General features: G+C 41.3%; 1 protein-coding gene across 5 annotated transcripts in view; it reads right to left on the bottom strand.

Moving 5' to 3' along the window:
- LOC101171576 (multiple epidermal growth factor-like domains protein 11) overlaps nucleotides 1–12,395 on the bottom strand; it is a 78,558-nt gene that overhangs the window by 4,456 nt on the left and 61,707 nt on the right. For 2 of the 5 annotated variants that reach the window (XM_020704030.2, XM_020704032.2), the window contains 10 exons: nucleotides 12,236–12,338; nucleotides 8,394–8,540; nucleotides 6,994–7,128; nucleotides 4,620–4,748; nucleotides 3,889–4,017; nucleotides 3,231–3,359; nucleotides 2,967–3,095; nucleotides 2,624–2,857; nucleotides 2,291–2,463; nucleotides 2,134–2,197 (listed from right to left, as the gene is read on the bottom strand). In XM_020704030.2, the coding sequence (XP_020559689.1) occupies nucleotides 2,134–2,197; nucleotides 2,291–2,463; nucleotides 2,624–2,857; nucleotides 2,967–3,095; nucleotides 3,231–3,359; nucleotides 3,889–4,017; nucleotides 4,620–4,748; nucleotides 6,994–7,128; nucleotides 8,394–8,540; nucleotides 12,236–12,338 (1,372 nt within the window). Of the gene's footprint in view, nucleotides 1–2,133; nucleotides 2,198–2,290; nucleotides 2,464–2,623; nucleotides 2,861–2,966; nucleotides 3,096–3,230; nucleotides 3,360–3,888; nucleotides 4,018–4,619; nucleotides 4,749–6,993; nucleotides 7,129–8,393; nucleotides 8,541–12,235; nucleotides 12,339–12,395 lie in introns of all 5 variants that reach the window. The other 3 variants (XM_020704029.2, XM_020704031.2, XM_020704033.2) reach the window with 2 other exon arrangements.

Genomic DNA, 12,395 nt, shown 5'->3' with positions numbered 1-12,395 from the left:
AGATTAAAATAATTTGTATAAAGTAGAAATTTGTTCTAGCAATACAAATACAGTACAGGCCAAAAGTTTGGACACACGTTCTCATTCAAAGAGTTTTCTTTATTTTCATGACTATGAAAGCTGTAGAGTCACACTGGAGGCTTTAAAACTGTGAATTAACACATGTGGAATTATGTACATAACAAAAAAGTGTGAAACAACTGAAAATATCTCATATTCTAGGTTCTTCGTGGTAGCTACCTTTTGCTTTGATTACTGCTTTACAAACTCTTGGCATTCTCTTGATAAGCTTCAAAAGATAGTCACCTAAAATGTTTTTCACTTCACAGGTGTGCCCTGTCAGGTTTAGGAAGTGTGATTTCTTGCCTTATAAATGGGGTTGGGACCATCGGTTGTGTTATGCAGAAGTCAGGTGAATACACAGCTGATAGTCCTACTGAATAGACTGTTGGAATTTGTATTATGGCAAGAAAAAAGGAGCTAAATACAGAAAAACGAGTGACCATCATTACTTTCAGAAATAAAGGGTCAGTCAGTCCGAAAAATTGGGACATTTTTGAAAGTGTCCCCAAGTGTAGTCACAAAAACCATCAAGCACCACAAAGAAACTGGCTCACATGCAGACCGCCCCAGGAAAGGAAGACCAAGACTCTGCTGTGGAGGATAAGTTCATCCGAGTCAGCAGCCTCAGAAATCGCAGGTTAACAGCAGCTCAGATTAGAGAGCAGGTCAATGGCACACAGAGTTCTAGCAGCAGACACATCTCTACAACAACTGTTAAAAGGAGACTGTGTGAATCAGGCCTTCATGGTAGAATATCTGCCAGGAAACGTCTGCTAAATAAAGGCAACAAGCAGAAGAGACTTGTTTGGGCTAAAGAACACAAGGAATGGACATTAGACCAGTGGAAATCTGTGCTTTGGTCTAATCAGTCCAAATTGGAGATTTTTGGTTCCAACCACCGTGACTTTGTGTGACGCAGAAAAGGTGAACGGATGGACTCTACATGCCTGATTCCCACCCTGTAGGATGGAGGGGGCGTGATGGTGTGGGGGTGCTTGGCTGGTGACACTGTTTGGGACTTCTTTAAAATTGAAGGCACACTGAACCAGCATGGCTACCACAGCATCTTGTAGTGGCATGCTATTCCATCTGGTTTGCGTTTAGCTGGACCATCATTTATTTTTCAACAGGATAATGACCCCAAACACACCTCCAGGCTGTTTAAGTGCTATTTGACCAAGAAGGAGAGTGATGGGGTGCTGCACCAGATGACCAGGCCTCCACAGTCACCGGACCTGAACCCAATCGAGATGGTTTGGGGTGAGCTGGACCGCAGAGTGAAGGCAAAAGGGCCAACCAGTGCTAAGCATCTCTGGGAACTCCTTCAAGACTGTCGGAAGACCATTTCAGGTGACTACCTCTTGAAGCTCATCAAGAGAATGTCAGGAGTTTGTAAAGCAGAAATCAAAGCAAAAGGTGGCTACTTTGAAGAACCTACAATATGACATATTTTCAGTTTTTTCACACTTTTTTCTTATGTGTATAATTCCACATGTGTTAATTCATAGTTTTGATGCCTTCAGTGTGAATCTACAATTTTCATAGTCATGAAAATAAAGAAAACTCTTTGAACGTGAAGGTATGTCCATGTATGCATACAAAAGACTAATATCTCTCATTAAATCTGCTTTCCTGCTTTTTATTGTTTGTGTACTCAGTAGTGACCACTAAACGGTCAAATTAACAGAATACTAATCACGCTGTTTAGGTATGCACATTCTTAATTTCTCTATTCTTACATCCTGAAGGTGGGGTTGTTTTGACCCGATGTAAGCCATCAGAAGAAGTGGAGAAAATGAAAGGAGGACTAATGAGCTCATGGTAACCTCTATTCATCTCTTCTCCTGAGCTTTCTTTCTTTGTCTCAGCTGCATATCTTATCACTCCAAGAGCAAAAGGTTATGTTTAACAAGAGACCCTGACTGCATTTTTATTCACAGCATTCTAGTGCCACAAAGGTCTTCATTAATGACCCATTTGCCTTTGATCCTGAATGGAAAATGTTTCACGTTGCGCCCTTAAATCCAAATTCAATCTGTATGTTATAACCAGGGAAGGAGTGGAACTGACCTATGCCGTTCATGTTACAATAGGCTCTCCACTCAGCACCGTTTCTGCTTTTCAATGTGCTTGACTGTGGAAGGAGAAACAATTGGTTATTTTCTGCAGCATGCCAAAGCTAAATTAAACTTTGAGCAAACCTTAAGTAAAAAGCATATGTTCGTACTTTGAGTGTCAAAGTGCCGTCCAGGTTGCTGGAAATAGTTGAGACCACATTACACTGAGCCACGGTGTGGTAGCTGGGGTTGGAAAAGCACTGGTTGCTGCCGCTGATGCTGCTGTTCTGGCTCTGATTGATTTCAGCTCCACTGCTTCTCATCGCCACTGTACTGCCACATTCTGAGAGGTTCAAAAGATGGATGCATGTATGTGTCACATTCTAACATGGTGAATTATTTAGAATTTCTCAACATTTTAAATATGCAGAATAGCACAAACTGGAGTAATTCCTCCACTAAAATTGATGTTGCTTTTTAGTCAGTGATCAGAATGGTTTTACCTGAAAGAGAATAGTCAGTGTTGCTGATTTGCATTGTCTGTGTGTAGGACACACTTGGCTGGATCTCATGGCCCTTGTCCCTCTGCCTCTGTCTGTACCACACAAACAGACTGAGCATTGCCATGATGATGAGGAGCAGGAAGATGATGCCCATGACAGCCCCTGCAGACTGGCGCTCCGAGCCTCGTGCTGGGCTAATCTTTGTGTATGGGTTCAGCTCCTCCATCATCAGAGCTGCTACATGAAAAAGTACACACATAGTGGTCGATTTAAACAGTGTGTACACATCTGTGTTAGGGTTATAATGCAATACATAATATCAATTGGCTGAGTCACCTCTCACCTTGATCACAGCGGATGCCTTTATATCCGGAGCTGCAGTAGCAAGTTCCCGTCACATAGTCACAGGTAGCATTGTTCAGGCACTCACACAGCTGCTGGCAGCCGTATCCAAATGTACCAGCGGGGCACTCTGCATGGCAGAGAGGTGCATTAATATATCCATCCGAAATAAAGCACTTACTGAGCAGGAGCCAAAGTGTTCAGAGGACACACTCATCCAAAAGGTAATTTAACTCAGAGCTAAAATATGCAGGGCCTACGCAACTCTGATCACAGTTGGTCCCAATGAAGCCTGTGCGGCAAGCACACAGACCCGTGATGTGGTCGCAGTCTGCGCCGTTCTGGCAGTGGCAAACCTCTGAGCAGTCCCTGCCATAGAACCCAGAAGGGCAGCCTGGGAATGAGACGTAAGAAATCATAAGGTAGAGGAAACAAAAAGACTGGTAGACAGCATAAAGATTCAAGGTCATATTGCAAGGGACCAAGACAAATCAATACAGTTCAATGTCTCCACTGCATACTCAATAAGGGACAAAGTGAATGAAGGAAAATTAAAGATTTCCTGCTTCAGCAGAAAATGCAGTTATACTGTTAATATGGGCCTGAGGAAGAGGTAGGGAACAAGTCAACTGGGAAGGATGAGGGGGAAAAGCCATAAAAAAAGATTGTTAATTTATGTTTGATGTCATGGCACTGCAAATTATAACAAAAAAATTATTGGTGCTGGATTATGGAATTGAAATTACAAAACACATCCAAGTGGTTCTTTTGTCTTCGTCCCAAGCAAGTGTTTGTCTTAAATAGTAGATTAAGACTTAGTATGGACCTGTTACCCTTTATTGTCCAAAATGATTTGGAGGATGCAGTTCTGCATATTGACCAGTAGGTGTCCCTGTGTCTTTATAGAATGTAAGAGAACTCACTCTGTGTGCAGTAGAGACCAGTCCAGCCGGGGCTGCACCTGCACTCCCCATCATAGGGGCTGCACTGGGCTCCGTTGTGACAGCTGCACGAGTTGAGACAGTCAGGGCCCCAGTGCCCAGAGGGACAGACTACAGATGTCAGAGACAGAGTGAAGTTCATGGTCACACACACTCTCACATAATTACCCTGTGTCTGACATGCATGCGGCATGTGAAGCGCTGGACGTGTGTACGACAAAAGCCAAGATATCCTCTGTGTGGTTTGACAGCATAATACCTGCTACACTTTGACCCTTCCTCCACTTCACACACAATCAATTCTGATTATTACCCTCCACCTACAGTTGGCATTATGAACAGACGTGGGTGCCATGTTGAATATGTATTAGGGGTCGTGTTATTTGTAACTTGAGCACCATGAATGTTCACACACACAGATGTGCACACACACACACGAGACACTCCATCCTCCCATGGCATGGCAGCTCAAAGTTCCGGTAATGATCTTTGGCCTATGGAGCAGTAAATCAAAGAGCATTATGTAGTACAACAACCATTTAAGTAAGCCATGTGTTTTACATCATCTTTGGGCTGAGACCAGTTCTTGTGAATGTCTCGGGTCATGAAAATAATTAATCTGTATGAGGATAAGTGTTAGAGACATAATAGGGAGAGGAACAATGCGAGGCAGAAATGAGGTTTAAAAAAAAGATGGATCAGCGAAGTCGTACCTTGAGAACAATCGCCTCCTATCCAACCGGGGTAGCATTGGCAGGAGCCGTCAATGGGGTTGCAGGTGCCGTTGTTGGTGCAGAGGCAAATCTCAGCACAGCCCTTGCCGTACCTGCCATTTGGACACACTGCAACACAGGTCAAATAACATATTTGTTCTCAGAAGGTTTTTGCCATTTGTCAGTAGACTTAGGGTCACTGAAGGTGGAGTTCACACTTCTTCCATTAGAGGGTAATATGCTTTTTGAATCAACATGTAACGAATTGATCTGTTTAAACAAAAGGAGGAGTCAATCACTCCCTCCTGTGGCACAACTGCCCTATTTCCACCCACTAGAGTGGAATGAGTGATGCGACACAGAATTAAAATAGACCGTGTACACAGACCACTGTCTAAATATTTTATGAAATTAATATTTCAATGCAGTCTGGCACTCTTCTATCAGAGATGTAATTTCCATTGCAACTTCCATGGTGTGTTTTGGGTGGACAACAGAACAAATGGTATTCAAGGTAGCACTAATCATTGGGATCTAGGAGATGCAGCTGCACACAGATGAAACGTCGCATATAAAGAGAATAGTCCAGTGTTAGAAACATCTGAGAAGGCGCCTTGCTGTGAAAAAGATGGGTCGGACTCATTTTCATATCGGGTGACTTTAATGATTACATTTTAACTTGCTTTCCCCTCTTCTTGAGAGCTCTTTCAAGCTCCTTCAAGCAGGTTGTCATTAAGCCACGAGGTTGGCTCCCCCATGCTGCTTTTGGGGATTCGAGTCTCAGCTCACTAGGGGAGCTTCATTAGGCAGGGACTTTGTGCGCTGGACAGGGGATAGGAAAGGATGCAAATGAAGGTTCAGAAAAAAGAAAAATTTGAATGCAATGGTCACTTTTGTCCTTTCATCACCTGATGCCAAACGTAAAAAATATTTAAGGCAACAACAAATCAGGACTTACTCTTATCTTTACTCTTTTCTCTCTTTCTTCAGTTAAACTATTAATTTTTTATTTTTAAGACACTGCTCAAAGGCATTAAAGAGAATTTGAAAACCTTACATTGCCTTTCTGTAATTCATCCAAAAAAATCAATTACTAGAGATAAAAATCTATAGAACATCAATAAGGGGGAAGATTTTTAATACAGAATCTTCCTGCACTTCATGGTCAGTGAAAAGATCTGAACAAGAACGATGCAACACAATAACAAACAGTCAGAAATGACTCATTTTAGACTGTAAAAATGCAATTTAACAGATTGAAAATTTAAAAGAAATTATATATTTATTACTAATTTGTATAATTTCAAATTTAAAGTCCAAAAAAATGTTTAATTTATTTGCTTTAAGTGTTCTTCAACACATTTGACACAAAAACATTTTAAAAACATAACCTAAATCGAATGAAACCATTTAGAATAAATCACTGATACCTTAATGGCATCATTACCTGTCGACGTGTGTTGATTCCAAAAACCAAAATGGCTAAAAACCCAAAGAGAATTGCACAAGCATAATACTCAAATTAAGCACTTCATAAAAAAAGCTAATCATTTTAGATGTCTGTACAAGATATTTTCAACCTCTTTCCATAGAATTAAATCACTACAGAGGGAACGCACCAAAGACATATTGGCTTGTATCTGAGTTTTAATAAGAAGAGCAGATGTTTACATGTCGCTTCCTTTGTCTGTGTGCGTCTAGAAGGGAATTTACAAGCAGCTCCCTTTGCACAGTTACAAAGTGGGACATCAATATTTATTTAATGTGGTATTTGTTGGAGAAAGTGGGTCTCATCAATTTATTAAGTTTTTATTTTTTATTTTTAAGGCTGTTCTTTACGTATTTTTCAATATTTTTTTGGTGGTGTGCTCTAATAAATATTCAGTCATAGTTCAAGAGTTGTAACAAATAGTGTAACATCATGTCAGCTAAAGACTTACCTTTTAGGAATGGCTTTTAATACTCAATAGTTAGTGGTATTTTTTGTTTTACTCATTTTAATTTATGTTTTTATGAATGTTTTTATGTATTTTACTGCCTTCTGTAATTCTTTGCTCTTGGTTTTAATTATTTGTCTTAGTTTTTTTATTTTCCTTTTATCTATATTTTTTGTGAAGCACTTTTGGCAACCTGATGGCATTGTAAACATGGAACACTTAAACAACGGACACTAAACTGTTGGAGAAATTGTTTAATTCCAATCCAGAAGTACCATTTAATTGTTTACTAATGAGGCGCTGTGTGATTTTCAACCCTAAATATACATTTTGGGTTATTGTTTTCTCATAGTGAAAGCTAAAATGTCAAGAGTTGATTTACTTTGCCAAAAAGGAAACTGCAGCAAAAGGTCAGAAGAATTTAGAGGACTACTTGCCTTGATTGCACAGAGAGCCAGAGAAGCCGGACAAGCACTCACACTGACCGGTGACATGATGGCATGGCCCGGTGCTGTGCACACACTGTGGACACGTCTGGCTGCATCGGTGCCCGTAGAACCCCGGCGAACAGGCTGCACGCAGCAGAGCGTGTTAGTAGAGGACAGAAAATCAGTCATGAGCGTTGGATGGAACAAGAGGTATATAATTATGAGATGCAGCATAAGAGCGATCAAGGGAGCAGAGAAAAATCATGGATGGAGGAATTAAAAAGAGAAAAAAGAGAGACAGCAAAAGGCCAGCAAGAGCAGAAAAGTCAGTTATTATTGTAATCAATGTCAATTTATCTGCAGTCACAGATAGAATAGTAAAAGAGTTAGGGGAACTGCAAAAGTCTGCTTTATGACAGGTCTTGAGAGAAGTTTTATGGTTTAATATATCAGGAAACACAACTGCGTTAATAATGCAGGTTTTATTTTAAATATGAAAGTTAAGAGAATTTTCAGAGTCTGAGTGTAATATTACTAGTAATATATATGTAAAGTTATTAGTTGTGCAACCATAAAATAAGGGCTGTGAGTTCTACATATGAGCGTCTTGTATTAAAATTCTACGTTTGACCTAGACATTTTACAAAAAACTAACAAAAAAATTATTGATCAACACCTTTTAAATGAAAATATAATCTAATAAGAACTTATTTTGAGCATTAAGCAAGCAAATATGTATCCGCTTTTGGAGATGGAACAATCCTCCGATTGAAACTTGCCTGGAATAATACACCACAAAGCTGCAGCCATGTGGTTTCTACCTGATAGCTAAATTACCTGTGTATATTTGAATGAAGTTATCATTTCTCACAAAGAGGAAAAACATGTGTGGTTTGTTTAAATCTTATGTTCTACTCAAGATGATGTTTACTGGTCTGTAAGTGCGATTCTTGCTCCCAATCAGCAAGCTCCTCACTTGAGAGCGACTTCAGACAGACCCCATTCAGAAAGCAGAGCTGCTGCTCCCAGTGAGCATGCCCACTGATGAGCCTCAGGCGAGGACTGTGAATCTCCCACTGTGAGCTGGTTGTTAAGGACAGTGTGGGAGTGAGAGGAGTGTGTGCTTGTGTGTGTGTCCAGGGGGTGTTGTAGGGAGAAGGGGGTTGGGGGGGGGGGGGGTTGACGTGATTAAATGATAGTTGTGTGGAAGGATTTACACTCAAGTTATTATGACCAACAGCCAAGTGCCTCAGCTCAGTTGGCTCACCCTTTAACAATTCTTCAAAGATCAAAACAAGGTCAGGACTGTGATGGGGTGTGTTTCTGTAGTGTTACCAGTGTCACACAATTCTTTTTTTCTTCATGTCTTAGATGAAGAGGAGCTGCCTTAACATGAGGAAGAGGCTCACTTCTTTTGCATGAGGTCCCTCGGTATCCAGGTGCGCACACACATGTGCCATCCTCAGGAGAACAGGAGCCTCCGTTCTGACAGGAACAGCTGAACGAACAGTTGGGTCCCCAGAAGCCTTGCAGGCACACGTTGTCACAGTGGATTCCTGCAGGCATGTTAACAAAACGAATACTCTGTGAACGCACAGTGCAAGAGGGCGAAAAGCTGGAGTGCAGTCACATTTCCGAGCAGAATATCTATAAAGACGCATCTTCACAGAACTGCATCATATTATCCCTGCATTTATCCGATCTATGCATGGCTATTTAGCAGGCATGGACCCTCAACTGATTTTAGTAATAAAAAAAGAAGATTCTTCGGTTTGAAAAGTGTGTTTTTTTTATAGCACAGCCCATCTTTCACACTCCTTTCCTTCTTTCCAAATGTATTTTATTTTTGATCTGACTGGGGCTTCTTGCCAATGTACTGTGTTGATTAACAGGGTTGGACCTCCAGAGAGCCAAAGCTTGTCTCCCATTCTCTTTCAGCAAAGCTGGGGTTGTGTGTGGAGCTGAAGGGAGGTGCTCGGGCTACAAGAGCGCAGTCTGGAAGTGTCAGTGTTTGGTACAGCTCCAACCAACAATTGGAAAAACACAGCATCCTCGCAGGGTTCTCTCTGCGCGCACGAATGCATTAACACATCCATCAGAGCAACACGTTTCCTCTCGGCTTCTCAGAAAAGCCGGATGAAAGGAAGAAGGGTACACAGTGCGCTACATGCAGAGCTTCAAAAATGTAAAATAATGTATAACAATGCAGCCCCACACACACATATTTAGCGTCAAACACTCATATGTGCATGAGGAATATGCAGACTCTCATCCACCAGCCATGTTTGAGACTTCATTTAAAATTTCCTTTGAGTGGGAATATCTGAGGAAGGTGTTGCCATTAAAGTGGCATTAGAGCAGTTCCTTTAAATTAAACCTGAACTAAACTCCGGAGACTAATGTCACAGTGTATCCACAGCAGAGCAGGCGTGAAAGACTAAAAGAGAGGAAACGTTGAAACTGATGGGATGGAGGGGTTGATTAAGTCAGGAGACGAGCTTTGGACATCAAAAGAAGGGCAACACATGTTGAAGTGTGTGCGAGGTTCTGCAGAAGCAGACAAAATAAAAGGGGGGAATCAGTGACTGTCCTTACTGTTTGAAAATGACTGGGGACAGGGTATTGCACAACTCTGTATATGTGACAAATGGAGGGTTTATGGACACGGAGTGACAGAGAAGAAAAAAAGACAGACAGAAGCCTGAAGTCTCTTCAAAGAAGGTTTCTTACAGAGAAACTACCAGAGGTCCAACTGTCTGCTTTGCACGAAATGAAAGTAACAGCAAATATCTCTCTGACTTTTTAGCTTCTGCTCTCAGAGCACATGAGCAACTTTTTATACTACGTACCTGCTCTATGTATGGATGAGGTGATCTTAAAAAATAAAAAAGACATTCCAAAAAAAAAACAGACTAACCTGTATCTTGTATTTTCTGGAGAAACTAAATTGTATGTTTTTTTTATTTTTTACTTGTCCTGTCCAAAAGCTGAGCAAACAGATGAGAGCTGATGGCCTCTTGTGTTGGACATATTTTTATTGAACTGGATGGAAAAGAAGAGGAGGGAAGAAAAGAGGGATGAGATGAAGGGGGTAGGAAGATGATTGTAGAAGGGAGGGGGTAAAATAATAAAGCACCATAAAGCATCAAGAAATAAGATGCTAGAAGTTTACAATCCTTACTGTCAGGTATAGATGTATAATAACTCTAAAAGGGGCGGGGCCTGTCCACACACACACTCAAATGTTACAAACATACCTGTTGGCACCAAAAATCTTCACATATAATTATGTTAACTACCGTTCACACACGCATACTTATGCATTCACGTTAACACATGTGAAACATTTTATTCAGTCATGTAAACTATTTGTGCAAGGGTGAGATAACACCTGTGCTCGAGTTTATGTTCTTCTGGGGTGGATGATGGAATGTAAAAAAAAAGAGGGAGAGTGCCCAGTCATCCCCACATCAAAACCGTTGCCAGGACCCCCAACACCCGCACGGTATAGCAGTCTGCCACCCAGGCCAGGGCCAGCAGGACCATCACAGGGGCCCCAAATGCCAGAGTGCAAGGAGACACAGGGGAACAGAGAGTGCAAGCTCACCAGAAGAAAAGCCCCCCCCCCCACCGCGCCTGGGGGGCCCAACGCGGGGTCCCGCCCCGGGAGAGCACCTCCAGCCATAGATGAGCTAAATGCTAGCTCAGACGAAGACGTAATTGAATCTATAAGTGGGTACATCAGAATGGAGCGGAGCAGGGAGCTTGTGGTCTGCCAATTGTAAATGTTACGTAACAACTACAAGCCTTTTTCAATTGCACTCTATTGTCTGCTCCTGATTCACAATGATTTGAATACAAGAAATACTCAGATATGCAATTTTAAGCTTAATTTTCATGTCCTTGATCATGATAAAATGCTACAAGAACATGCTAAAAACACCCAAAACACAAATCTCATTTGAGTGGGTCTTTCATTAAATAAACAGCAAGATGACAGAATAGTATGTTAAACTCTCAATTTTTTAAAAACAGGTGGGATTATAGTGTTTGTAGCAAAAAATACTATTCGACTTTTTGTAAATGCCAGTTTATTCTATTCCTGACATAGTCCCGTGACAAATCCCACATAGTTCTCCATACATGTGTGTTTGCCCGACCCACTGGGCTGCTGCTGCTCCCAGTTCTGCACCCTGGTGACTCAATTAAGGCTGACAGATGGTCCCGACCTGTGCAGGATTCAGAGCATAAGAGGCCTGGTTTGCTGGCTCCGTTCTTACAACTAATAAAACCCACATTGTTTCCCAGAATAAATGCCCTAAGCTCTAGAGGCTGAATGGAGTGGGCTGCTGAGAACTTACAGGCTTGACCTTTCCTCCTGAATCTTTTCCCTCTCTGACTGCTCCCCACTACCCGAGCTCAGAGACCAGAACCTCTGCTAGGCCCCCGGAGTTTGACATTCAGATACGACGCTTCATTTTTTGAGCATAATGATCCTCACCCTATCCATGACATTCACACTTTCCTTCGAAACAGAGGGTGTACACATGTCCTTGTAAGTTTTTGGCAAGCCAGGGAATAAGAATTCATACAGTGGAAACAGCCTACAAAGCAAATGTTTTGACTTTAATTGAATTTTTGTTGAATCAGATTTCACAATAACCTGAGGATTATAAAATGCATTTTGATCTAATCTTTTTTTATTTGAAGACAAAGTTCTGTTGTTGTACAATTAACAAATGCATCACAATCTTGACTGCAATGCAAATAATCCACTTTAAACGTAACCTCTTAACTTAACCTGATTCAATTAACCAAACAGTAATTAGATGCTCTGTAAAATACTTGACTAACTTTTCTAATTTTATTTCTGTCAATTATTTTGAGTGATTATGTTTTACTTTTACTTGAGTAAAAGTTGTTGAGGTAAGGTTACTCTCACTTGAGTATAATATCTATATAGTGGACCCACCTGTAATGATTTATAATCTTGGTGCCATTTCTGTTCTTAACCCTTGTGCTATCTTAGATGACCCCACCCTTACATTAACGTGTTCTCCCTACCATGACAAAGGTGGATAAAGGTTTCATGTAATCCATGGACACCAGTGAGATTCACAAATCATTGAAGAAAAAGGGTTAAATCACTGTCTAGTGGGTCTAGATGACCCTACTCCCAATGTTAAAGTGCCTAGGATAGCACAAGGGTTACATGTGAGTCTGCTCTGCTTTTTAAAGGGACAGCACTAACCTGTCCAGCCAGGGTGGCAGCGACAGTGGCCACTCACAGGGTCACAGCCGTCAGCGTGGCCGCAGTGACAGCGCTCACGACACTCTAATCCAAAGGTGCCATCCTGTGAATGACACAAATTACAGAGTTATGCCTTCACACCTACAGAATAAGGACCAAG

This window comes from Oryzias latipes, chromosome 6 (assembly GCF_002234675.1).
Source record: "Oryzias latipes chromosome 6, ASM223467v1".
In the NCBI taxonomy this organism is placed as follows: domain Eukaryota; kingdom Metazoa; phylum Chordata; class Actinopteri; order Beloniformes; family Adrianichthyidae; genus Oryzias; species Oryzias latipes.
The sequence above is the reverse complement of the archived record's forward strand: the minus strand, read 5'-3'. Positions and strand labels throughout refer to the sequence as shown.